This window comes from Filobasidium floriforme (genome assembly GCF_021052385.1).
Source record: "Filobasidium floriforme strain CBS 6241 chromosome Unknown HD553scaffold_5, whole genome shotgun sequence".
Lineage (NCBI taxonomy): Eukaryota > Fungi > Basidiomycota > Tremellomycetes > Filobasidiales > Filobasidiaceae > Filobasidium > Filobasidium floriforme.
The window spans coordinates 1,028,560-1,053,858 of NW_025763626.1; the positions used below are offsets into that span (position 1 = coordinate 1,028,560).

Here is a 25,299-nt window from a genome sequence, read left to right on the forward strand (position 1 = left end):
GAGGTCGTAGCGGATGAGAGCGACATGATGAGTGCAGGCGGTGTCGCAAGCAGGTGGCGAGAATCTGGATTGGGGAAGACATTTTCGTTCGTACCGGAAATGATCACCTGAACCAGCTCTCGCCTTTTTGTTTATCAGAGCGGGAGTCGATCGATGGCTGGAACAACAATACTTGCGAAAACCGGTGAGGTCGTCATGTGCATTCCTGGAACAAATCGACCTCGAGACTCCGGGCTAGGCAGTCTTCCGGAGAAATAGTTGACCCGGTCAGGTCAAATGACCCCCGCGCCCCGACTTTGGCACGGGACGACTCCAGACTCCGAAAGGAGACTCCATTTGGGGTGAGCGGAGGAGACGACTTCCTCGGCAGATGCTTGCTTCGCCTGGACGTTCTCTAGTTCTGCTGTAGGTCCATGATTGGCATGAAATTGATCAGGTTGTTGTCGTCATTACGGTGTTGGACGACAGTAACCCGGTCGAGCGCAGCCGCTAGATGGGATCGCGCGCCGCATAGATCTCGGGCCCTAATCAACATTCGAGAGGAGCTATCAGTCGCGATCAGTCGACCAGTCGACGAGCTCTTCGTCTTACTCGTAGTAGCATAAACCTTGCACGGCCTCTCGCTATCTTGTACAAGCTCACGATAGATCTATCTCGCCCGAACCCTTTCCAAGAACATCATCGTCGTCAAAGCAATCATGTCCGGCATTCACGTCCTCGTCATCAACGGTCCCAACCTGAACCTTCTCGGTACACGAGAACCGCAGACGTACGGCTACGACACGCTGAGCGACGTCGAAGAGAAATGCAAAAGGGCAGCAGAAGCAGCTGGAGGGAAGTGTAGTGCTTTCCAAAGCAATTATGAGGGAGCTATCGTCGAGAGGATACATCAGGCCAAGGCGGACGGCGTGGATGGGATCGTGATCAACGCCGGTGAGTCGAGGTGGGACTTGCTGTGCAGGTCGTGAGCGCACTCCAGGGTATACTAGACACAAAAGCTGACTCGTACTTGTCGTTGCAATTTTCCTTGGTATGCGGACCTGCCCATCTGAATCATATAGGAGCCTACACTCATACCTCAGTAGCCATCCGCGACGCTCTCTTGGGGGTGACCATCCCGTTTGTCGAGCTCCATATCAGCAACGTCCACGCGAGAGAATCTTTCCGGCATCACTCTTACCTGTCGGACAAGGCTGTTGCTGTCGTCTGCGGATTGGGCGTGAGCGGGTATGGTGAGTCAATTCGAGTCTGGCTACGGAACGACAAAGATAGGGGTAAGGCTAACAAGTGCAAACGGCGTTCATGTGAGGTAGATTACTGCGTGACGCATGTCTGCAAGACGTTCAAGAAAAGAGAATAGGGATCGAATCAACGGATGTCTTGCTCTTTGGCAGATTTGCTAACAGGTCGAGGCAGGGAATCAAAGGGTCAACGAATACACTGGACTTGTATCGTATATGCGTGAAAGCATCAGACAAGCCTCGAACACGTTTTGTCTGCAGGATCTCGCTCCTGACGGTTGAGTCCGTCGCGATCGATCGTGAGGCGAGCGAGCCCGGCGGGATGCTTCTGGGAGATGAGCCTGGTTTCTCATACCGGACATAACGACAGAGGTTGTCAAGCAACACTTCCTAACTTCAGGGCATATTTTCACTCGATATGGGCGTCGACATGAGCATATCGGCCTCATTTCGCTGTCATTTCGGCCTCATATGCGCGCCAGCGATATATGGGCGGATGACGTAATTTCGCGGTCATATCGCCCTCGCGATATACAGGTCATATGGGCGTGTCGAAATGACGCCGAAATGTTAATTTGATAAGGGCGATATGAGGCCCACATGAACACTCGATATGCTCATATCATCACGATTGTTGTTTACGATTCGCATCGATCGATCTCTATCGGCATTAGATATTCCGTACAATTGCGTACAATTACGTATTTGACCAGACTAGCCCTGAAGTCCCGAAGTCGTGAAGTTGTCGTGTGGGGTGAGTATCCGTTGATGGCAAGGACGCATCACCTTTCGAATACCAACACCCGCTGACCCCACCAACGCTGGTTCTTCGTGTCGCCCTGCCAGATCTGCGGCGTTCGTCCGGGTAGAAGTCGGGGTTGGTTGTTCAAGAGACCCCATTGGGAAGAGAAATGGCTGTCGGGCAGGGAAGGAGGTGAATTTAGCGTTTCAGATTGGACTTTTTCGTGATCGTGTGAGTGTGAACCTACCTTTTTCACCGTATAGGACTGAGATCCCATCGAAGAGGTCCGAGGCTGACCTGAAGTCCTTTGAATCGTTTTGCTCATCAGTACCACCATCCGAGATGTCGCAACCTCGCCCCAATCCGAGCCCAGGGAGGCGTGCGGTCGAACGAGAGACTCACCATCAAAGGACTGCCGAAACCCCATCACGACCATCTAGCCACAACACCTCTACCCGACAGACGCCAACTCATCCACCTCAACAACCTTCCCATCAGACACCGCTTCGTACTCGAAGACCGGACGACATGAGCCTAGGCATGACCCCGCTGCGACATCAATCATCCGGATCCAATCCTCGATCAGCCAACACAACTCCTCGACCTAGACCCTTCGCGCAACCTACCATTCTACCATCAGCTAGCGTTCCTCAAACAAATCCCTCTCAAGCCGGGTCCCCGTTCACACAGACAGGATCTTCCCGCCCATCTTTGGGTACATCGACCTCGCAGAATAGCTCTGGAGCCCTGCAGCAAGGTGTCTTTCAGCGAATCGCATCACAACAGATCAATACGATCGTGACTCGCCTCAATGCGTTTGACAATCATGTCAAGGATATGCGGGACCTCAAGCAGACGTGCGACCGGCAGACACAGGAGGTGACAAGCTTGCGGTCCACCGTCACAGCTCAGGCCGCAAAGATCTTGAGGTTGGAGAATCAGGTCGAGGATATCCAGTTGAGACGAGGAGCCGCAGCAGTAGACGTCGATTCCCGGGATTCCGCCATGATATCTCGATACGTTCGTTTGGCGACCGAGTTCCTGTACGGTCGTGACACCAAGCCCCCGCAACCGTACCCGGCTGAAGGCTCGATCTGGCCAACCAACAAGACGGCAAATGAAGGCTCATCAGCTCTGCGCGGCGCGCCCGCCATGCGATGGGACTTCACAAAATCCTATACACACACCTCAAATGTCACGGAGACCACCAAGCTCCTGACCTTCGTCGAAAATGACAACCATCGAGAAGCCGTTGGTCTCCCCCATGACATGCCCGCCGCCTCCATCCCCGACTATCGCGCCTTCGCCGACCTCTATCGTGCCAGTGCAGCCCGCCTCTTTAGAACCCTACGGGAGTCCTTCGATAGACAGGCCGTAAAGGAATGGAAGAGCCAGGGTCGAGAGAAGGTGCTGAAGGAGATCAAGGACCTCGAGAGAGTTGATAACGGGACGGGAGAGATGGCGGCGTCGATTCAAGAAAGGAGATCCCACCTGGACGCCCAGGATGCAAGGATGGAGAAACTGGAGCCTAATCGTTCGAAGGATCAGAAGAGGATCATCGGTGCGCGCTTGCAGACCACTCTCAAGTGGGTGAAAGAGAGGCGACCACTTACCGAATACGCCAGTGACCGCTACAACTGGCTCGACCATATCTTCTGCTTGATCCCCGTCGTACCCATCACCGGGACTGACGGAGCTATCCAATGCTACTGGCCGATCCGAGATGGAGTATATTCGCCGCTGTTCCAGCAGATCTATGATACCGTCTACAACACCGAATATCCCAGAAGCAAGCTAACTGGGACAAGTGCGAAAACGGACGACAACATGAGCTTGCCAGCGGAACCGCACCTGCCTACTCGCCTGACAGACTTACACAAAGCGCCTCAGAGATGGATGTTCTGTCCGGAGTGGCTCGAAGATAATCAGGATCTCTCAGACTTCATCGTCCCAGTTGACGTACCGACTTCGATCGAGGAATGCGCGGCGCTTGACTGGGTGATCCGGCGAACCGGTATCCATGGATCCGCAACGGCGGCTCGAGCTCGATCGCTGAGCACACAACCCAGCCCCAGCCCGATGAGCTTCCCGAGCATGCCTTCGTCTTCCAACAACTCACAAGGCTCCTCCGGCTTCATGCTTCCACCCTCCAACCCCGTTACTGGGAAACGCACGAGGGTCCTCGATGGCACGCCGTCTGGAGACGAAGACGAGAACGATGAACCCCGGAGCTACGACCCTGATAGAGACGGACCGAGGAGCAAGCATCAGCGCCAAGGTTCTTACACGCCGAGTATCAGATCCCCACTTGCCAATGAACCTCCGTACATCCCCGAACCTGGTCCGAGCACCCGCGTCCCGGCGAGCTTCCATCTGAATGATCAGCATCGAAATCTGCGGTCTCTCAGCATCGAGACGAACGGATATGAGGGTGCCCAACACAATTACGAATCTTTCTCGAAATTTCCTGTCAGCAACGGTCACGTAGGTCGACAAGAGTTTCAGCCTCTACCCGCACCGCAACACAGCAACTCCGGCTTGCCGCCACTGACCGATGACGATTTCAACATGGCAAGCCAACAGGGCTACATCGACCCCGAGATGGCCAAGATGTTGCAATCGTTCCTCGCCACAGGTGGCCAAGCCGGCCAGGGAGGGAGCGCGGATTACGATTATCTGATGTCGCTTGGCCTGTTGCCTGCGCAGGAGGACGATTACATGGGCGCGGATCAAGATGAGGGTCAACACAGACCGGGAGTCGGACAGCAATGAGACACGAGAAAGATCTAGAAAAACTTACCCAAACAACCAACATCGACCCAGCGACAGTTTCCGATACGATTAATGATCCCCGATACGACACCTTTCCTGCTTAACGCATTTTCCTGGAAACTCGATACCTGCCAAACTGAGGAATCGGTCGGCAATGAGGTATTGCACAGGACTCACTTTATCCCCACTGTAAATCATGATAGCTTCGAACCAGGTCCAGCGCGGCCAATGTCCATCACATCGCATGTCTATTGATTACTTCTTCCTAGTCGTCGTCCTCATCCTCCTGAGCAATGGCCTGCATCGCCTCGGCTTCTGTGTTCCCTTCGGCAGCGAGCCAGTACTCGGGCTCCGGTCCATCCCGATCGCAGGATATGGATACGAGACAGTCACCATCTTGTTCAGTGCGTATCTTACTCACGATAGTCGAGGCCTGAAGATCCTCAAGGGGGAGAAAGCAAGGCAGCAGGCTTTGGTCGCGGTAGATCCGTATTCCTAAGTCTATCTGGCGCGTTTGCCACGGGTACTCCCCTTCGGCCAGTCGAAAGAAGCTGAGAAGGGCCAGAGTCGTTCGCAGAGGTACCCCCTGGATCCTCATGTTGATCTCCAATATCAGATGCAAGCGGCACAGATGTCTCCGGTTTTCACCCATCCGGGCCAGGGCGTATGCGTCCCGCCTGCTGCGCGACCACAGAGTAGAGCAGAACTTGAAGCCATTGTATACCGCGTGTGAATAGAGCGTATACCCGCTGCTTCGGTGAGGTAATACGAATCCGTCTTGCACGTGATATAAACCGGCATCGATGACGTTAAGCTGGGGGTAGTTCATGTGAAGGTAGTCTAGCAGCGTCTCATACGCGACTCCGTGTTGCTGAAGGTTCACCATCTTTCCCCGTTCGTAAGGCATGGGGAGACGGATGGTCCGGTTCGCTGCGACGCCTCGTGCTTCGTTCAGCATAAGCGTGCCCTCGATCAACTTCTTGTCGTTCGTAAGCGCCTCTAAACCTGCTAATTCGATTTCTGATGCGTCCGGGGCTGGATTGGCGATCACAGAAGCTAAGCCTGCCTCCAGTTCCCATGACCTCAAGAGAGTCGTGGGAACATCACGTTCTTGACCGTTATGTTTCACCTTTGCTAAGGCCCCGTTGTTCCTCTCGAAGGGGTAGGTTCCGAATCCCGAAAGCGGGCCGAAGCGTCGCACTGCGTCGACGTAGTGCATAGCAATATGCCAATTGATAGTAAGTGACTCTCCTATGGCCAGTATCGCCGTGGCCGCACCGGCGAGGTCGTCGACTGCAGACATTGCTTCCCGAATCGAGATGCGATGAGCGTGTAAAGTACTCATCGCGCTGCAGATCATGATCGCGATACGGTACCACTCGCGAGCGTTGCGACGAACCTCTCGTGGTACGGCCTTCCTGCGTCCTCTCCCCCTTTGCGGTGCAGGAGTCTCTTCCCGAACGGGTTCTTGATCATAGTCCTCGATGTCGTCATCATCCGGATTTTTCAGCGCTACGAACAAGGCTATGGGTAGCAGTTGCATGATCCTCTTCCACTGGTCAGCTTTGAGACCGCTGCCGGCGAGCTTGCGATCGCTAGTGAACTGCTTCGTTATCCTCGACGGGATTCTCCCCAAATGCCCCGGATAATTCGCCTTTTCGAATACTGCCATGAAGGCGTCACGATCTTCGTCGTCGGGGAATATCTCGTTGCGGAACAGCATGTTCACGAAAGCCTTTGAGATTCCCAGGAAGGAGTTGTGTAGCGGGTCGACTGGTGAAGATGCTGCATGCTCGGCTCCGATCAGCCGCATGAGTGGACTGAATCGTACTCCGTAGTCCTCCTCGATCTGCTCCTTTCTGCCTGCATCGGCTCGCTCGTACTCGAACGTCCGCTGTAGGAGAATAGATGGATCGAAGGCCTCCAATTCCCGCCACTTGTAAGCTTTGTCTGTGTTGATGTCCTCCTTGGTGATATCGCACTGGTGACACGGATGGAGCCGATGTGAATGGCCGACGACGCCCATCATCTTCTTCATCGCCGGTAAATCTGACGCGCAGAGTAACAATCTCGCCGAGATGACGCCATAACTCCCGTCCGGTTTCCATAGCTGCAGTCCTCTCTCGCACTGCTGGAAGTCCTTGATAATCGGTTCGAGCACTTTCGCGAAGCAGCCAGGTCCCGGCTCCTTAGGTCCCGGGATAATGCACAATAACGCTGTGTTTTTCCTCTTGAATGCGATGTCCCGTGGTAGATTGGCTACGGTTGCGTAGATCGCACCGACAGACGAGCCGATCAAACCCTTGACGGCGAACCTATCGCCACAGGGCAGAAGGAACACAATCGCGATCAGCCGAGTCGAGCAGTGACCGGACGGGACGTTGCTTGAAGCTTGTACGTACCAGTCGCAGTTGAGTATGATTTGTAAACCATGCTCCTGAGCGACATGTCTACCAGGATCTTCGCCAGCTACAGGCTCCTCGGTAACAGCGAAGTCGTCCCCCCAGACGACCCTCTCTGTGTGCTTCGCGACCGATCTCCACGCTGACCCGTGTGATAAGCCCTCCAGTGGTGTGTCGATGTCGTAAGCCGGATCAAGTGCAGAAGTCACAGGACGCAGATGTTGATCGACACAATCTTCCTCATCGATCCTCCATTCGTTCAAGCGTGAGCGAATAGATTCGTCTCTCAATAGGCGTAGGAGGAACCTGGAGAGCTTTGCGTACGGGATGACTTTGTGCGGTTTCCGAACGTTGTTTGTTGAACGGTAGATGGCGGTTCCGCACTCGGCACAGGCAGGAGAAGCAAGCACATAGAGGTCTTTGAAAGGTACGCTCGTCCAGCAAGTCAGATTCGGACAAAGTATGAAGCGTTCGATCGAATCATCGGGGTTGACACCCAGCCTACTCAGCGCTGTTTTGACCTTTGCCGTCCTATCGTCTAGAACATCCCCTCGCTCGAGCTCCACCGTGGTCGTCATAGAGTCCAACAGCGAGTTCGCCACAGCTACACTGATACCGATAGCTTTGCCGTGAGCGATGGACGTGTAGAGATGGCGAGTTGTATGGTCTAGTTCGTGGTGAGGCCACACGTGGTTTGGAGGTGACAACAGGATTCCGTTGGGATTGGCCCGCCGAGCCAGCTCTTCTTCGGTATCGTCCATATCCTCTTCGTCTCCCATGTCGATGTCGCTGTCTACCTCAGAGTAATCGTCTGGCTCTGGATCTGCCCCGTTGTTATCCCACCAGCCTTCTGGCCCGTCATCCGACGGTTCTCGATCCCGTGCCTGAAGCTCAGCCAGCCCTGTGTCCTGATCATCTCCGAAGTCTAGGAATGAGTCGGCGTAGTTGTCAAGGGGTGCTGGGGTAGCAGATTCTCTGGTTTCGGAGAGAGGCGATCTCAAACGTTCGGATTTGAGGGGATTCGGAGGATTGTGCCGGATGTACGTAGAGTAGGAGACCTCCCGATAGCCTAAGGGAAATTTGGAGCAGTCCCGGCAACAGCACGAGCGCTGAAACAACGAGACCACAACTCAGTAAGAACATACCACATCAAAGGGATGAGCATCTGAACCCACCTGTCGTCTTGCTGGGCCGACCATGTTCTTCAATCTTCGGGCTACTGGCTGCGTGAGGTAGTGGCAGGGCGAGGTTGGGAGACAGTCGGTACTTAGACCAGTCGAATAGGCCTCTGCCAGGGTTCCGAGGCATTGAGATGTATATTGCAGGACGGAGATGACGAAGTACAAAGGTTGAGGTGGCAACTAGCACCATGATACATTGAACTTAGTGAATTAGTCGAAGGTCGATGAGGCCTGAGGTGTACACAACTACTATTGTTTACCCGAATCGAGCAATAGATAGTGCGCGTCGCGTCCAAACGCGTCTGAAATTAAGTGAGCTGACGATATGAGATCACGTGATGTGATCTGCTTCCGGACCCGTGAAATACCTCCGATATGCGGTGACCGATATGAAGGCGGAATTAGTCGGTCATATCGCTGTCATGTCGACCTCATATCGGCGCTACATATCAAATCTGCTATATGAGGGCGATATGGGCCATATCCGCTGTCATACCGTCAAGCCAAATGACCTAACGTTACGGAGTGCAAGCAAGAGGGATCGAAGAGTCAGGTTTGGTAAGCTAGCCGATTTGAAGCTTGGCTCGACCCATCTTTGAGATTCTTGCAAATGTCAATGGTGCCATTGTCCGAGTCTGCGCAAAGACTTCATCGAGGCCACTGGCTTCTTTGTCTTGGGTGGTGCACCCAGAACATGGCAGGTCTAGAAGTGGGGATTCATTGGATATGCCTGGTTTGAAGCTTTGATAGCCGTAAACCACCGACAGCACGAGGAAAAGCCTGTAAGTCCTCCATAAACAACCTGAACTTTTCCAGGAATACGAAAAAGTGGATTCTTAGGTTTACTTCATCCATTGGCAAGTTTGAACTCAGTAAGCAGAGATTCTGGCTGCGCGTCATATCGTTGATGGTCTATTCTGTGCCTCGAATACAACGGATTGGTGAAAGGTCAAGCGGATCTTATTTGGTTTGGCGATTGACAGCGCTATAGGCGAGGAGATCTAGAGCATGTCCGGGCATCTGTTCCGCATCGTATGGCTGCACCCCTTCCTCCCTTAGACTGTGATTGGCAGGCAGGCCGCCATAGCTCGGAGCAAAGGGTGGTGGTTGCGAAGGATCGTGCGGTCCGAAGTTATTCGTGGGGAAAGGAACACCAGGGACCGCAGCAAAACTGCTGAGAAAGGCCGACAGCTCGGGATCGAACCCGGGATCGTTGCGGTCGAACGGGATGCCGGAAAAGTCAAAGTTGTCCAGGTTCTCGGTTCCCCAACCGGTTGTTCCGGTAATATCTTCGAACGAAGGGAATTGTTCGAGTAAGGCCCCAACTGATGTCGGTAGGAATGGCTGGTGGTTTGCAGGTTGGGTGTTGGAAGTTATGTCGTTCATACCGTTGGTCGGTCCGCCGAGCGAGGTCCTAACTTGTTGCGTGATACGATCGTTTCGCGAAGGCTCTGCCGCTTGTGTTCTCCGATCGCCGGGCTCGACTACCGCAGAATCGCGCTGAGCAGTGGACCTCGATTCGAGCGACTCTAAACGCTCCGCATCCATCAGAACCTTTACTGCCCGACCGTATTTTTTAGCAAGGGGCCAGGTCTCTGCCATCTTGCTCAATGCCTCTGAACAGCTGTGCAGTGCAATCTGGGTGTCCAGACTCTTGGTCACCGTGCCGGCCACATCCTTGAGTCCTCTTAGCGTACACATGAAGCCGACAGCGATGGTGAAGATCATGTAGACGACTTGCGGTTGGCATTGCGCGACTGTCGTCTCGCCCGACAGCGAATTTTGGAGTACGTATAGAAGCGCTTTGCTGGTGGTGGTCGCCAAGCTCATGGGCTCTACGGCGTTGATGGCTGGGTCTTCTTGGCTGCATAGCAAGCAGGTATGAGATGTGAGCATGAGATGAGAGTCAAGACGGGCGAGGATGTCACTCACAATGGTCGGAAGAGCAGAAGCACAGCCGTCTGATGCAGCAAGTGTAGGCAAACTACGCCAAGACTGGGTCTTCCTCCAAGGTGAACTACCAGCGTCTTTGGTAGCTCGTCGTGCCATTTCTCCAGAGCTTGCTCGATCGGAGCTACGTCACGCGCGTGTGGCTTCCCTCCCAGGTAGAGTTTCTGCTGTATATTCCAGACTATCTTGAGTAACGCATGAGACGCATCGAACACGCTCAAGATATCGAGTCCCGTTGAGCCCAATCGTCTGTTGACGAAACAATCATCTGTTATGAAGTCTCCGTAGAGTTCAAAAACAGGCAATTCCCTGTCCGAGAAACTGATAGCTGGCGGTCGTCCGAGTTGCAATGCTAGCTGAAGGTCCAACATGCACATGCATCGCCAAGACATGGCTTTACGTAGACTCAGCAATGAGGTAGGACGAGACTCTTTTGTCGGACGTCTCGAAGCGACGTGCATGTTGAGATCTTGTCCACAGCGAATAGCGATACCTGCAGTATGCGGGCGCACTGTCAACAATCCCTCCGACGGGTGCTCGAGATCCGTCGGTGTCACTTACCTAACAACAGCCAAGCCTGAAAGTCTTGGCCTTTTCCGTGTTCTCGCATCGCCATTAGAACGATCGCTTGAACGGTATCCAGTCCGCACCTCTTCCTCAAAGTCGACGAAAGGAGCATGCTCCTGGCCTCCTCGTACCAGATGTCGGCCAGAATGCCTCCTGCAGCCGCATTATCATCTCCCAACGCTGCAACGCTAGAAGCGGCTCCTCCTAACGTAGGCGAGAAACATGCGCTGTATGCGCACAAGGCCATCATCAAGATACGAGATGGTGGAGTGTATGAATCAGATCCTGTTGTTAAATGGGTCGAATACCGATATGTCGAGAGCTGTGCTGGGTCTAGTAGTGGCATTTGAGGTTGGATGTGCAAAAGGTATGTATCTATCAGGTGGTCCTGTACGTCTTTGGGTGGAAGTTGGATTTTCGGTGTCGTATGAGAGGACATTTGACGTGGACTTCGGGCCAGATCCTCCACATCTGCCGTACGCCTGCATGAGAGACACTATCAGCTCACTTGCGTCTTCCACAAAGCAAGACGAGACTGACCAAAATCCACTGGTATAATTGAGATCGAATGGCTGACGATCGATAGCTGTGGACGGCCCATCTCCGCTTTTAAAGTCGTCTCCAGCTCGATCCTCGGGCTCGGCAATATCGTCATGCATCAATCCGCCGTCTTCGGTTTGAGCGATATCACCAAACGTCACTCTATTCTTGCTCCTGTCCGCTGTTTCGCCATGCCTGGAAGGCCCAACGTCGACGTATTCGTTTGCATCATCGAATACCGACGGAAACATGCCGGTTCCCATTCCCATTCCCATGCTTCCCATCGGACCGCGGTTGCTCTGCTCGATGACAGGATCCAGAGCATAGTTATTCCTCGAGGAATCACGTCCATACTCTGGTGCATTGAAGTAGCCGCTACCGGCCGGTCCCGTAAATTGCTGTCGAACGAACGTCGTAGGTTCGGATCGTTCGTGCGCTATGCTCCCTGTCTGAGACCCATTCGTCACAGAAGAATTAGAACGGTCTGGTATCGTAACGCTTCTGTTCTTCTGCGGCTTGGAAGGACCACCGGTATTGGCAGCATCTGGAGTTGGCGAAACCGATCTCGCTCGTTTTATTCCTGACTTCTGGCTTGATTCGTGCGAGGCGGGCATGCCGATGTCGTCTAGTGAGATATCGACTAGATCTCCGCAATGCTGATGAAAGGCCAAATTCCATCTCGACCAATGCTTCTGATCCTCATGACCGTTCTTCAAAAGAGCTGTGAATTGCTGTACACTCTGAACAAGTGAGGTTGTTCCTGAGGTCCGACCTTCGCGAGATGAGAGGTATCCGATAAAGTATTCCAGCAGCCGTGTTCGATCTGCGATCCGAGCCAAGTAACCTGGAGGAGGACCTCGCTTCTTGCGCTTCTCCGAGTAGACACATTCTAGCTCGTTTTGGGCGCAGTATGAACATCGTGGTCGTTGTCCGTTGCACTGAATACGACCCCAGGTAGAATCAGCAGTGATACGTTTCTGACATGTCTGAGAGCGAAAGCTGAGCTCACCTTCTGTCTTTTGACCCGACAAGTAGAACAAGCTATATACACGAAGTCAGTAAACCAGGGGACCACTGCAAGCTACCAGGAGACGTGACATTAAACGTACCGACCGCCGTCTTGTTTGGCTTTTGATCTTCAGCTTTCGCATCGTTACCGGTCAAGTCTGCCATTTGTGCAGTGTACGGGCTAGTCGTGTCTCGTTACTGATGTGTCATAGCTCTTGGAGATGACCGGCTTGCTATTCCAAGTATAGCTAATCAGACTGCTGAGTGATAGCTGATAGTCGCAGAAATCGTTATTGGTCCACTGGTCAAGCAGCTCGAAGTAAGACCGGTCATCACGACCGAAGGATCGAGCTGAACCGCCGACTCTCGATCGCCGGACTCGACGCGATTAGCGTCCTGGAGCTAAATGAGGTGCGACGTCCCGAACCATGATGCTTCAAGAATGTTCTGTCTACAACCTGGTATCATATAATATACAACCTTTGTGATTATATCATCATGTCATGGCCAATCATCGGCTCATATACTTCGCAGAGTCCCCTGATAAAGGTTGTTGCCGGTATACTCTCGCATGACCGCTGAGCGCATATCTGTCCGAGGCGGTCTCCTACCCGTCCATAACCGGATCTGTTCGTACCCTTGCTCAAGGAGCACCTCTATACCGGGTACGAAAACCCAGGCGTCGTTCATTATCCCTTTGGACAATTTCAACATTGGCGATAGGGCAAGGTCACCCTGGAACGTCATGTCCAGTAATACCCCTCCACCGGGAATATGAAGCAGATCTTGATGTGGTCTCGTTCTGATGGCATCTCGGTCATCCTGTTCGGGGATCGGTATCGCGTAGACGATGATCCGAGGTTGCAATCCCAAGGATTTGATCACCTTGGGTTCGATGCTCTCGAGGACATGGATATACAGTCCCGGGTCCAGCCTCGACATATCGCTCGCCAGGGCATGTGCGGCTTTCATGGTGCGGTTGACCAGGGCGATCTTGGACACTCCAAGGTGGTTCAACGCGTATATCGCGGCTCTTGCGACACCTCCCGCCCCGATGACCAGAGCCGTCGTGTTGGCGTTGATCACGTTCTCTGGTGTCAACGCCCGTGATATGCAAGTCCTGATTCCCTTCCAATCCGTATTGTCCCCCACGGGACCCGTAGGTGTAGCCGTGATGGTATTGACCGCGCCAATAGCTTGAGCGTGTTTTGACAGTCGACGGAGACGCGAACCGATCTCCACCTTGAAGGGCCGAGCGATACTGGCCCCGCCGAACGTGGGATCGTTAAGGATGGCCTCGTAGCTTTGAATATCGCTAGCCTCGCTGATATGGTATGTGTGAGGCAGTCCGAGCTTCCTGAATGCGACCGTATGCATTATCGGAGAAGCCGTGGTCTTGACATCGGCGCCGAAGATGTGATATTTCAACGGTTTGAGAAGTCCCGTCAAGTATAGGACCTAAAGCATCTGACGGTAGTTTAGCGAGGGAAAGGAGTGATTTTCGGTCATCACCGACTTGCCTGTTGAGTCTCCAGATACGAGACTTGACCCGGTCCAGATATCCGAGGCATAGCTGGATGCGCCACCGGAGTCAAGAAGTGGTTCAAGATTCGCGACATTTTCCCCTACAACCGATTCAGGCCGCACCTTGGTCAGCTAGAGTCGATGATCAAGGTGCCAAATCGCACTCACCTCGGGTCCCGTGTTTAACGCTATAAGAGGTACATGTTTCGACTGCATCTCCTGGACAAACGCTCGCAAGCTGAGGTTGTCTTGGAAATCCCTAGCGTACCCGATCATCATGACGATGTCGGCTCCTTCACGACAGGCGTGATCAAAGATCGATCGGACTTCGGGTCCGGACCAGCTAACCCGCCCAGCCATGTCGTGCCACGAGATGATGATCTGCGAGTTGCCCTTGTTCCGGACGAGCGATGCGATCGTCTCTGGCGGCGAGGTGATGTTGACGTCTACATATTCGACGCCCATCTTTAGGCCGAGAGAGAGGACTGCCTGTTGGTAAGGAATCATCTGCGGGTCGTCCTTGATATCGGGTAGACCTCCGGTCTGTGACCGCGTTCGCATCGTCAGGTAGACGGGCAGGTCCGAATGTCGTCGCAAGAGTGCGATCTGGTAGGCGATGGATTCGACGCTACGTTCTGCTAGCAGATCCACCCTCAATTCCCAGCAATCTACCCCGATTGACAAGTTCTCTATATGAGGCACTGCTTGTGAGACGTCCGAGTACGTCAGTGACAACAGGTACGTCCGGAACGCTGTCATTGGGACGTGGTTGGTATAGACGCCCAGCACAAAACGCATGAGCCGGATGAAATCCATCTCCAGCCTCTTCATGTGCGACATGACGCGATGAGCTCCATTGGGTCGAGCGATGTTCGACTTGGGACACATGTCTTCCCAGGGTCGATAAGCTGGAGGATAGATGTCTTCCGCCGACAGGCAATTCAGGTTGACGAACGATGCCGTACACATCTCCATCAAGGACGCCTCGGTGGAAGACCAGTCTTCGTCGAGCGCTTGGAGTTCGGAATCCGTCATCTGATTGCCCGCCCGTAGATATTTGAACGAGAGCGCCCTCGAACGACTGACATGGATGACAGGACCGGCGAACTGTGCGAATTGTTCCACCGCCCGCCTAGATTCCGAGTCTTTCAATCGGTCCGCGGAGATGATGACGATCTTGCCTCGTCTGTTCTCGGACAGTATGGAAGGTATATCGTGGCCGTATTTGTAATCCGGGTCGTCGGAGCCTCGGCTGAGGAGCGTTTCAGTCTCGAGGACGTCCCTCCACAACGCATGACTGGCGATAAAGGCGATGGTCGACTTGCCGACTGCAGACATGTGCAAACCGGTCAACTTTTAGGCATTCTAGTCCGCGAAAAACTTTGACTCACCTCCCCGCTGTCCGATGATGGTCACACTCGCATCCCAGGGATATCTCTGGTTGACAGGAGTGCCGGGTCGAGTCGGAGCTCTGCTCGGAAGCGTCGCAGCGTTGAAGCTCTGCATATCACTGCCGGATCATCTGACAGATATGTTGATACCGTATAGAAGAGATATGCACAGGGAGGATCTTCAATGCTATCCGCAAAAGAGAAGGCTGTGTCGATGATATAACTTGTGCGTTTGAGTGTAGTAACTTGGGTTGGAGTGCTAGATCGGAAAGTGACCCTCGACGTCCCGCAGGGCGCCGATCGTCAATGCCATCGATCATAACGCATCTAGGGGAGACATCCCGATAACGCATAATTTCATGAGTCATCCTCGGCGTTCAGACCAGGGGATTTGACGATCTGCCATCTGAGCATCTGAAGGTATCGACATGCAAGCACACAAGTCACATCGCCTCGCCATAGACTTCTACAACAAGCATGCGCACGACTCGACACCTCCTCTCATCAGCTCGTAGCAAAGATGCACTATCACTGCTCTTCCTAGGCGGAGATGCCTTTTCCATCGGCGTCCTGGAACCTCTTCTCGCTAGCAAACAGGGACTGTGGAAAGACCTGTTAATCGTCACCTCGGGAGAAAAGCAGGTGGGGAGAGGTTCAAGGGGAACAAGACGGATAGTTCGTGAGCTCTGAGATCTTGGTTCCGGTATGATCTTGTGGACTGAAGCATGGGGATGATTGCATTGCGCAGCTCCTCTGTTGACTTATGCGGAAGAGCAAGGTTTGGGCACAAGTACTCTGCCTCCGACGGGGTTCAAGGATTGGCAGGTAATTCTAAGAATAAGGATATCCTCATGCATTTCCACTGATCATCTTCAATATGCTCTTCTCAGATTCCCGAAGGATTCCTCCCACCAGCATCAAACAGCAACCCACCAAATCCACCTCCTTTACTTTCAACCCCAAACCCAAGCCCAAGCCCGATCCTGATCACAGCCTCATTCGGCCATATCATCCCCACCCCCTTCCTCAAAACCTATTTCCGAGAACCTTACTCCCGGCTTAACGTACATCCTTCGCTCTTGCCGGAATACAGAGGAGCCGCCCCGATCCAATGGTCCATCGCTGACAGTTGGAAGGTCCGGAGAGGTAGGACGGGGGTCACTGTGCAGAGTTTGGAGTTGGGGAGGGGGAAGGTGGATTGTGGGGATGTTTGGGCGCAAGAGGGGGGGGTGGTATGTTACATGTTCACTGGTGGATACTAACTCTGCGATAACACCAGGACTGAAAGACATTGTGGTGATTCGTTTTTGTAGGAGATCGACGAGCGTTCGACGTACAACAGTTTATTACCGACCTTGGCTAAAAGAGGCGGAGAACTGCTCGTATCCACCCTCCAACGAATACGTGATGGAACTGTACGTACCAAACCCGACGTCTTCCCCTGCCATGTCATATCGATTCATAGATATCCCCTCTCGAAGAAAAACAAGACTTTGATTTTTGCTGACCCGGATGACATGACATGTCAAAATATAATCTGATCTAACCTTATACTATAGGCGAGCTGTTATCCACAACCATCATCACAAGGCGAAACATTTCGGAAAGCCGGCAAGATCAGCCCAACTACGGCCCGGGTGGACTTCCAGACACAGAGCGCGATGGAGGTCGAAGCGCGGCATCGAGCGTTTGGGTTTCAGGTGAGCAAAAAGCATGCTTTATGGTATGATTCTTCTCCAAGTGGGAAATTGAAATTGAAAGGAGATGAAAACAAACTTGAGTTGATGACCTTTTTTTTCGATGATGTGTGGCGCGTGTAGGAACCGATATGGACGACGGTCCAGGGAAACCCGATCCAGCTGCTCGAATGCGGGTTGAGCGATCTCAAGCCGGGTTCTTCAGAGACCGGCTCACAATTGCGATCGTTACGTCCGGGACAAGCTCGGTATGATCGTCCGAACAATCGGCTGCTCGTCCGATGCGCATACGAAAACAATCCGCATTCGTCTTCATATACGCATTCGCAAGAAGAGGATGATGAGATGGTGACGGTGCTCCTCGAGGTCAAGAGGGTGAGGCAGGCGGGGAAGAAGGAGATGGGAGTGAGGGATTGGTGGAACGGCTTGAGGGGGGTGGGGAAGGGTATGGTCGTGGATCTCGGTACATGAGGTGTTACGACTTCGTCAGGCGGTTCGTCTTGATCATACGGTCTCGGGATGCCAAGAGTCATCTAGCCGATTTGTCCGTCTGTATCACTTCGGCTCATGATTAGCATTGTCGAGTTTGTAACATGTATCAAGACGTCAAGTGAATCTGGTCTCGACGTCTCGATCACGTGAAACCGTCGTCCTTCTAGACTCCCACGTTCTCGCCGGGAGGTCGGATGCAATTGGCCTCCGGGCTTGTTTTATTTACGCGTCGCCCCTCGCCGCCTTCTCCTAATTTTTCCACCCAATGGCGCGTCCCTCTCTCCGTCCCTTTGTGTGCGATTTTTCAGAGAGAGAACCCCTCTTCGCCACCTCCCGAGCACCTCTCGTCCTCTTGATCTCGATCAACCTCCCCCACAACCACCACCTCGTCTCTTTTTTCATAACCTCCACCTCCCTTCTCTTCTCTTCTCTAAGCGTGGCAACACCCTTGAGACTATTCATATAAACACACATACACACAGGGTAAGCTTCATCCTCGCCACCCACCCATCCCACCTCACCTCTTCTTTTACCTTATCTCATCACACACTCCCCGTGACGTGACTTTTCTTTAACGACCTCTTCACATCAAACTGACGACCCACCTCACCCCGAACCCCATATAGACGTAGAAAAGAGTCAATCTTCTCTATCCACCCTACCCAAAAAAAAAAAAAAAAGGAAAGAGAACTATCCTACTCTCCCTTTCGATTGTATCGACACAAATAGACACGGACGAGACTTGATCTACACGAGCTCGTTACTAGACTACCTTCTTTTTTCTTCCCCCCTTTTATATAAACCCGTGAGTGTTCTTCTTCTCTTTTTCTTGCCTCTTGGCCTCGGGGGAATTTTTTTTCATACCGCACCACATTGCGTTCGCTCTCGCTAACTCCCCACCTCCTTTCCCCCTCCCGATCGAATCCATGCAAAAGCAGACAAAAAACCTTTCACCTACACATCCATCAACATCATGCCTTCCACGTTCGACATCCCCTCCCTCTTCGTCGCCGACAAGGACGCACGAAAGCAGGCCGCCGAGCAGTTGGCGAGTCAGTCGAAGAATGAGAAGGTGAACTTCTTTGGAGAGATTGGGTTGGGCGATGCTTTGGTCAAGGTGAGTCGAGGCTCTGGTTTCGGATAAAGAAGCTGCCAGCAGGGTCAGAAAGTTGACGGGAATGTGTTTGCTCTACGCTCTGCGCTCGCTTTGCTCGCTTCGCTCGCGCAGGCCCTCGGAGACAAGAAGAAGCCCGAGGCTCGTGAGGGTGCCGCCGAGGTCATCTCGACCTTGTGCGAGAACGGTGCCGCTCAAAAGCTCGAGTGCTTCATCGTCACCTCGGAGCCCGGTACCGTCTTCCCCGCCCTCCTCGAGGCTTTCGCCGACAAGACTCCTAGCGTCGCCGCCGCCTCGCTCGCTGCCGTCAAGTCGTTTGTCACCTCGATGAACCCCTGGGCTACTCCCGTCCTCTTGCCCGCGCTCTTGCACCAGATCCAGACCGCTGGGAAATGGCAGATCAAGACCGGGTCGTTGGCCATCATCGACCAGCTCGTCGTCGCCGCTCCCGTTCAGACCGGAAAGGCCATGCCCATGATGGTCCCCGTCCTCGCCGACGCCGTCTGGGACACCAAGTCGGACGTCAAGAAGGCCGCCAAGTCGACCTTGACCAAGGCCACCGCCCTCGTTGCCAACAAGGATATCGAAAAGTTCATCCCCGCCTTGATCAAGGCCCTCGTCAACCCCATCGAGGAGGTCCCCAAGACCATCGCCTTGTTGTCCGCCACCACTTTCGTCTCCGAGGTCGACGCCCCCTCGCTCTCGTTGATGGCCCCGCTCTTGTCCCGAGGTTTGGACGAGCGTGCCACCGCCATCAAGCGAAAGGTCGCCGTTATCGCCGACAACATGACCAAGCTCGTCGACAACGAGTACACCGTCCGACCTTTCGTCCCCAAGCTCTTGCCCGGTCTCTTGAAGACTGCCGAGGTCATGGCCGACCCCGAGGCTCGAGGCGTCGTCAACCGTGCCATCAAGACCTTGCGAGAGGTCTCCAAGGTCTACGAGGGTGACGGTACCAACGTGCCTCCTCTCAAGATCGCCGAGGGTAACCACCTCGTCACCAACTTGATCGCCGAGTTCAAAAAGGCCGACGCCAAGGAGATCCCGGACAACGAGAACCCCGCGCTCGTCTACGCCGGTGTCCTCGCTGCCGGACTCGTCAACGCCCACAACTATGACCAGCAGACTTGGGAGTCGACCTTGTGCCCTTACCTCTCCTTGGCCGTTCCCGGGTACGACAACGGTCCCGTCGTCCGAGAGCTCTTGCAGAAGAAGGCCGACGAGGAGGGTCAGGACGACCGAGTGTTCGACGACGAAGAGGAGGGCGAGGACTTGTGTAACTGTACCTTTTCGCTCGCTTACGGTGCCAAGATCTTGTTGAACATGGCCACCTTGCGACTGAAGCGTGGACACCGATACGGTCTCTGTGGACGAAACGGGTCCGGGAAATCGACCTTGATGAACGCCATCGTCAACAACCAGGTCGAGGGTTTCCCCGACCCTTCGGTCGTCCGAACTTTCTACGTCCAGCACGACATTGATGGGTCCGAGGCCGACATCTCCGTCGTCGACTGGGTCTTGTCCGACAAGCGTCTCTTGGGAACGCCCGATGACATCCGAAAGACCTTGAGGGACGTCGGGTTCGACGACGCCAAGCAGAAGCACCCCATCGGTTCGTTGTCGGGTGGATGGAAGATGAAGCTCGCCCTCGCCCGAGCCATCTTGTTCAAGGCCGACATCTTGTTGTTGGACGAGCCTACCAACCATTTGGACGTCATCAACGTCACCTGGTTGATCGACTACCTCACCTCGCTCACCAACTGTACCTCGATCATCGTCTCGCACGATTCCGACTTTTTGAACAGGACCGTCACCGATATCATCCACTTGAACCGATTCAAGATCAAGCGTTACCCCGGAAACTTGGAGGCCTTCGTCAAGATGGTCCCCGAGGCCAAGTCTTACTACCAGCTCGAGGCCGCCGAGGACTACAAGTTCAAGCTGCCCGTGCCTCCTCTCTTGGACGGAGTCAAGACCAAGGAGAAGTCGCTCTTGAAGATGCGAAAGGTCAACTTCTCGTACCCCGGTTCCGCCGTCCAGCAGCTGTTCGACGTCACCTTGATGGTCTCGCTCTCTTCCCGAGTCGCCATTCTCGGACCCAACGGTTCCGGAAAGTCGACCTTGGTCAAGCTCTTGACCGGAGAGACCGAGCCCAACGGTGGACTCGGCGACGCTAGCAACGCCGGAGAGGTCTGGAAGCACCCCAACTTGGTCATCGGATACGTCGCTCAGCACGCTTTCCACCACATCGATTACCACCTCGACAAGACCCCCCTGGACTACATGTTGTGGCGATACCAGACCGGTGAGGACTTGGAGGAGCTCCAAAAGGCCTCGAGGCAGTTGACCCCGGAGGAGGAGAAGAAGATGAAGGAGGGAGGTACCGTCATTGTCGAGGGTGCCAAGCGAATCATCGAGGAGTTGGTCGGACGAAAGAAGCTCAAGCAGTCGTACGAGTACGAGATCTCGTTCAAGGGTCTCTCGTCGACCGAGAACATTTGGATGTCGCGTGACGAGTTGCTCGTCCGTGGATTCGAAAAGAAGGTCATGGAGCTCGACTCGCGAGAGGCTCAGCGATTGGGTATGATGAGGCCCCTCGTTCGAAAGGAGATTGAGCAGCATTTCGCCGATTTCGGTCTCGAGTCCGAGTTCGTCTCGCACAACACCATGCGAGGTCTGTCCGGAGGTCAAAAGGTCAAGGTCGTCTTGGGTGCCGCCACCTGGCGAAAGCCCCACGTCATCTGTCTGGATGAGCCTACCAACTACTTGGACCGAGAGTCTTTGGCCGCCTTGATCGAGGCCCTGAAGGACTTTGAGGGAGGAGTGTTGGTCATCACCCACAACCGAGAGTTCTCGGAATCCGTGTGCAAGGAGATCTGGGCCATGAAGGACGGACACCTCATCGCTTCCGGTCACGACTGGGTCGAGAGCGGTCAGGGTTCCGGTGCCCGAATCGACCAGCGAAAGGAGGACGAGGAGGACCAGTTTGACGCCATGGGTAACAAGATCGTCAAGGTCGAGAAGGCCAAGAAGGCCAGCGCTGCCGAGCTCCGAAAGAAGAAGAAGGAGAGGATGGCCCGAAGGAAGCGAGGCGAGGGTGAGCAGAGCGACATCTTTACAGTTGTTTATGAACATCTGGCTGACCATATGACCTTGTTGTTTGATCCTTGCAGAGGTCCTCACCGACGAGGACGAGCTATAGAAGGGCACCGTCTAGCCCACCTGGCTGTGTCGCGTCCCGATCATTTTCTTCGTCGAGCATTTCGGTGCATGTACTGCTTCTTTAATTTCTCTCATGACGATTTCCATTCTACATTCGTTTGCAAGTCCGTCTATTGAGTTGGTGGTCTTGGCCGTTTTCCGTTGCAGGGTTTCGCGCATCACGTGTTTCGCATGAAATCGGCTTGCGCGCGACTGTTTCAGTTGGATACCTCTGCGATACGCGACTACAGGTGTTGGGGGGGGCAACGGCTTGTGCGTTGTATCGCAGGTTTTTGGCTAGCGGATCGACGGACATCGCCCGAGGGACTGGGTGCATCATTTCATCCGTTATCGATGTCACAAGCGAGAGATTGCTGACAGGGCCCTATAGGGAGTAAGCGAGGGAACTACAGTAGTAGCCGCATGGAACATAAAGCGCCGCTCCTTTGATGGAGTTCAAAGTGATATAGCGAGCCCTTAGCATCAAGACGCGCACCTTCTGCTCTATCTTGTTGGGCGCTGGTATTACACCAACTGAGTTCGGGAACTCGTGGCATAAACACACTGCAACGAGGTTCAACGCGCTTGTACCCGGTGGGGAATCGCACAGGAGATTGGAGAGAAAGGAGGGTACAGGCAGCGGGGAGAGTGGTTCACATGATCATTGTACATTCTCTGACGGCCCCAGTCACGATGGAGGAAGCGCCCCCGGTGAGGAGGATACAAGATCATCTGGAGCATCCCTGCATCAACTGGCCTCTGGGTCTCGTGACCGATAATGCCGTCGCTGTTGCCACAGAATGGTCGGAACGCGCCAGCTCGCTGCGCTTGCTGTGCCCGACGGCGCAGCGATCGCATATCGCCATCCAACTGAAAATGATGGTGGTCTCTCCAATCACGCGAACATGATCAATGGAAGCGATGCCGAACGGTACTTGTGTATCACGTAACATGTCGACATTTCGAGCTTCTCCATGTCGCCATCACCTAGTCCTCCTCGTCTCAGGCCGGAAAGAAAGGAACACGCTGCAGTGACGACATTTTTGCCTGATTGTACCACCTGAAAGAACCATTCTCGTCGGCTGCCGCGAGTATGAGTATATAAGGTTTGGTCAAGATTACTCGCGCCATGGCAAGTGCGACCCCCCTTCATGTTGAGGGACACCAACCAGAAGCAGAAACTCACGATCTCGATCCACGATGGTCGCCGACACATGTTCAGCATGCACTCGATCGCAAGTGACTCATCAACCTGTGACGGACCATATGAGCTACTGTCCTGAGGACGATTCGTTCGTGAAGACCGGGACGCCTGACGATGACGAGTACTACACTGGAGTCATCAAACTCTTGAATGACGGACTGACGTTCAGTAAGACCGAGCATCACAGTGATATCGATGACGAGGCGATGCAATCGATGTATCGGAGATAGCTGAGGAACGAACGTCGACCTGAAGAGAAGTCGCGGCTGACAGCAGCGGAGAAAGAAGAATATCTCAAGAAGTGGAACGAGTGGATGGAACTGAAAGCGATGACGATAGTTCCCCAGGCGTACAACGCTTACATCAACGGGGTTACATCCGAGCGGGCAAGCGGAACCGATGTGGCTGCCCTCATCGAGGGCTTTACGCAGCTGGAGGAGTCGAATCGGCGACAGAATGGACCAGACATCAGACTCGAGCCTGAGGAAAAGCGCAAGCTGGCCTTAGTGACGATGGCGATTCTGAACGGCATTCCTTGGACACTTGGCGCTTATAGAGTCTTCTATTACTACATGGAGTCTGAGGCCCGAGTGAAGGATCTGGAAGATGAACAGACTTTTGAGTTGACGGACCAGACAAAGGAGCCGTCCAATGAACAATGAATGACCTTGAGCAGATTTTGGCACCCATTGTAGGAATGTCTCAAGACTGTAACTTGTATCAGATAGATGGATGTATCGTCGTTTGTCCCCTGCTGACGTGATGTAGCTCCGTGTATAGGCAATAATGTATTGAAAGCCGCTCAGAACGACTTTCATGCGTATGGTGCGGATTCCTCTGCATGCGTCGTTCCGTGCACTTCCGAGTTCCGTGCCCGGCTCTCACATACAATCATATCAACCCGCCTTGTTCCCTCTGTGATCTTCTGTATCTCATCATCGTAGTTGAAAAGATGCGAAGACTGCTTCCACCTCTCTCTGTATGAGTCATGTTTGAACAACCATGCTCGGAGCCTCGCCTGCTATGGTTATCGAACCGCGTACTACGGTGAGGTTCAGTCGCTCGTTAAAGCCTGGAGACACCTCGATGTATCTTTCTTCTGAATGTGACCGAAACAACCGACCGGAACTTCGTGCCAACCTGATCTTCTCGTAGAGCGAAACGTCTTTGTACCCATGAAAGATCGTCGGGCACCAGAGATGACAGACAGCAAAAAGAGCGGGATCCAGGATACATCACATGATATATTATTCGATTCGATGGCCGGGGAAGGCGCACGACAAAGTAGCTGCTAGGATGGATAACGATACAACATGACATACGAGATACACAACCCGATCATCCTCCGCTTGAACACTTCGATCCAGAACACTCTCGGACGCCTCAACGTTTGACGGTGCCGAATCCATCTCTAGAAGAAACGTCGATCGCGAATCGAACTCTACTTGGGTCGAGCGGGCTCGACACCGAACGAAGCGGTGTTCGAGGTGGTCGAGGCGGGCTTGAGGCATCGGTCTCGACAGACGGTACAGTTTTCCGGGGATCTACGTTCGTTCAAGGGAGAAGAGGGGCCGAAGAGGGGAGGAGAAGAGGACAACGGGATGAGACGTCAGCGACAACTCCCTTCGATCCAGCACGAAAAAGAAAAAAAAGGAAAAAAAAGAAAGACCGAAATTCGGACTCACCCAGCACATCCCTTCAAACATCCTCGACCCTCGCTACAAGCCTGGCAGTCTCCCGGTGCCGACGTACATCCGGCGATCTCGTCCTTGGCACATGAATCGCGTTCGTGGGTCGGGTTACAGAACGAGCAGGAGGTGGGGTTACCGGTGCATTGGGGGGTTTGGTCCTGTGTCGTTAGGAGACGGGAAAGCGAGAGCAGAGAAGATCAGTTCGGGTCGGTGAAGGGAGAGTTAAGGGGGGGAGACTTACGGCCATTGTTGATTGCACGTGTGATGTGTAATGTGAGGTAATAGAGTTTGTACGATGGTGTGCGAGTTGTTATTGAGAGAAAGAGGAGCAACGGCGATCAAATACTTCTTGCAAGCACTCGAAGGTGATTCTTATACTCCAGGTCTTGGATCGAATCGGTGATGCCCGATGCACTCTGGATGATGACGAAACTCCGCCCGCGAGCGATTGCTTCCGAGAAACGTACGTCTTGCAGCCAATCAGAGATGAGCTATTGCGAATCGATAACGTAAGCAGTTAAGCGGTGTTTATCAGCCAAATCGAAGCGCGCAGACTTTTAAGGCGGCAAGCTGTGCGCTTGT

The 25,299-nt window shown here is 53.6% G+C and overlaps 8 protein-coding genes across 8 annotated transcripts; 5 read left to right on the forward strand and 3 right to left on the reverse strand.

Annotated features, from left to right (window-relative positions):
* The first annotated feature begins 397 nt into the window (after positions 1 to 397).
* HD553DRAFT_307635 (catabolic 3-dehydroquinase 1) lies at positions 398 to 1,852 on the forward strand. The gene is made up of 3 exons (XM_046179450.1): positions 398 to 933; positions 1,062 to 1,232; positions 1,314 to 1,852. Exons 1-3 carry the CDS (start codon positions 699 to 701, stop codon positions 1,358 to 1,360), a joined length of 453 nt encoding a protein of 150 aa, XP_046038621.1. The 5' UTR covers positions 398 to 698; the 3' UTR covers positions 1,361 to 1,852.
* Positions 1,853 to 2,325: 473 nt separating this feature from the next.
* On the forward strand, positions 2,326 to 4,755 carry HD553DRAFT_340325 (uncharacterized protein; the record flags this gene model as incomplete). The annotated part of the gene is made up of 1 exon (XM_046182531.1): positions 2,326 to 4,755. The coding sequence occupies one exon, from the start codon at positions 2,326 to 2,328 to the stop codon at positions 4,753 to 4,755; it is 2,430 nt and encodes an 809-aa protein (XP_046038622.1).
* A 4,418-nt stretch (positions 4,756 to 9,173) lies between these two features.
* Positions 9,174 to 12,697, reverse strand: HD553DRAFT_192148 (uncharacterized protein). Its single transcript, XM_046177028.1, has 6 exons — positions 12,505 to 12,697; positions 12,405 to 12,436; positions 11,396 to 12,333; positions 10,850 to 11,337; positions 10,271 to 10,781; positions 9,174 to 10,202 (listed from the first exon to the last, which is right to left on the reverse strand). Exons 1-6 carry the CDS (start codon positions 12,566 to 12,568, stop codon positions 9,299 to 9,301), a joined length of 2,937 nt encoding a protein of 978 aa, XP_046038623.1. The 5' UTR covers positions 12,569 to 12,697; the 3' UTR covers positions 9,174 to 9,298.
* A 225-nt stretch (positions 12,698 to 12,922) lies between these two features.
* Positions 12,923 to 14,686, reverse strand: HD553DRAFT_269389 (type I 3-dehydroquinase-domain-containing protein; the record flags this gene model as incomplete). Its single annotated transcript, XM_046177615.1, has 3 exons — positions 12,923 to 13,861; positions 13,948 to 14,028; positions 14,096 to 14,686. 3 exons carry the CDS (start codon positions 14,684 to 14,686, stop codon positions 12,923 to 12,925), a joined length of 1,611 nt encoding a protein of 536 aa, XP_046038624.1.
* A 1,079-nt stretch (positions 14,687 to 15,765) lies between these two features.
* Positions 15,766 to 17,682, forward strand: HD553DRAFT_348730 (formyl transferase). The gene is made up of 6 exons (XM_046183403.1): positions 15,766 to 15,997; positions 16,067 to 16,143; positions 16,209 to 16,550; positions 16,632 to 16,733; positions 16,878 to 17,018; positions 17,139 to 17,682. The coding sequence occupies exons 1-6, from the start codon at positions 15,796 to 15,798 to the stop codon at positions 17,484 to 17,486; spliced, it is 1,212 nt and encodes a 403-aa protein (XP_046038625.1). The 5' UTR covers positions 15,766 to 15,795; the 3' UTR covers positions 17,487 to 17,682.
* A 798-nt stretch (positions 17,683 to 18,480) lies between these two features.
* On the forward strand, positions 18,481 to 21,960 carry HD553DRAFT_269230 (P-loop containing nucleoside triphosphate hydrolase protein; the record flags this gene model as incomplete). The annotated part of the gene is made up of 2 exons (XM_046177608.1): positions 18,481 to 18,624; positions 18,736 to 21,960. 2 exons carry the CDS (start codon positions 18,481 to 18,483, stop codon positions 21,958 to 21,960), a joined length of 3,369 nt encoding a protein of 1,122 aa, XP_046038626.1.
* Positions 21,961 to 23,022: 1,062 nt separating this feature from the next.
* HD553DRAFT_322697 (uncharacterized protein) lies at positions 23,023 to 23,688 on the forward strand (the record flags this gene model as incomplete). Its single annotated transcript, XM_046181308.1, has 2 exons — positions 23,023 to 23,194; positions 23,300 to 23,688. The coding sequence occupies 2 exons, from the start codon at positions 23,023 to 23,025 to the stop codon at positions 23,686 to 23,688; spliced, it is 561 nt and encodes a 186-aa protein (XP_046038627.1).
* A 562-nt stretch (positions 23,689 to 24,250) lies between these two features.
* HD553DRAFT_348733 (uncharacterized protein) lies at positions 24,251 to 25,022 on the reverse strand. The gene is made up of 3 exons (XM_046183404.1): positions 24,959 to 25,022; positions 24,712 to 24,875; positions 24,251 to 24,570 (listed from the first exon to the last, which is right to left on the reverse strand). Exons 2-3 carry the CDS (start codon positions 24,730 to 24,732, stop codon positions 24,274 to 24,276), a joined length of 318 nt encoding a protein of 105 aa, XP_046038628.1. The 5' UTR covers positions 24,733 to 24,875; positions 24,959 to 25,022; the 3' UTR covers positions 24,251 to 24,273.
* Between the last annotated feature and the right edge of the window lie 277 nt (positions 25,023 to 25,299).

Bases quoted from the DNA above. Each gene is read 5' to 3' on its own strand.
- HD553DRAFT_307635 (XM_046179450.1), top strand. From the start codon at position 699: ATGTCCGGCATTCACGTCCTCGTCATCAACGGTCCCAACCTGAACCTT. The intron at 934-1,061 runs GTGAGTCGAGGT...TGAATCATATAG, and splicing joins TGGGATCGTGATCAACGCCG to GAGCCTACACTCATACCTCA. The intron at 1,233-1,313 runs GTGAGTCAATTC...CATGTGAGGTAG, and splicing joins ATTGGGCGTGAGCGGGTATG to ATTACTGCGTGACGCATGTC.
- HD553DRAFT_192148 (XM_046177028.1), bottom strand. From the start codon at position 12,568: ATGGCAGACTTGACCGGTAACGATGCGAAAGCTGAAGATCAAAAGCCA. The intron at 12,437-12,504 runs GTACGTTTAATG...TCGTGTATATAG, and splicing joins GCCAAACAAGACGGCGGTCG to CTTGTTCTACTTGTCGGGTC. The intron at 10,782-10,849 runs GTAAGTGACACC...CGCATACTGCAG, and splicing joins TCAGGCTTGGCTGTTGTTAG to GTATCGCTATTCGCTGTGGA.
- HD553DRAFT_348730 (XM_046183403.1), top strand. From the start codon at position 15,796: ATGCGCACGACTCGACACCTCCTCTCATCAGCTCGTAGCAAAGATGCA. The intron at 16,551-16,631 runs GTATGTTACATG...TCGTTTTTGTAG, and splicing joins GGGCGCAAGAGGGGGGGGTG to GAGATCGACGAGCGTTCGAC. The intron at 16,734-16,877 runs GTACGTACCAAA...CTTATACTATAG, and splicing joins AACGAATACGTGATGGAACT to GCGAGCTGTTATCCACAACC.
- HD553DRAFT_348733 (XM_046183404.1), bottom strand. From the start codon at position 24,732: ATGTTTGAAGGGATGTGCTGG. The intron at 24,571-24,711 runs GTGAGTCCGAAT...GAACGAACGTAG, and splicing joins TGTTTGAAGGGATGTGCTGG to ATCCCCGGAAAACTGTACCG.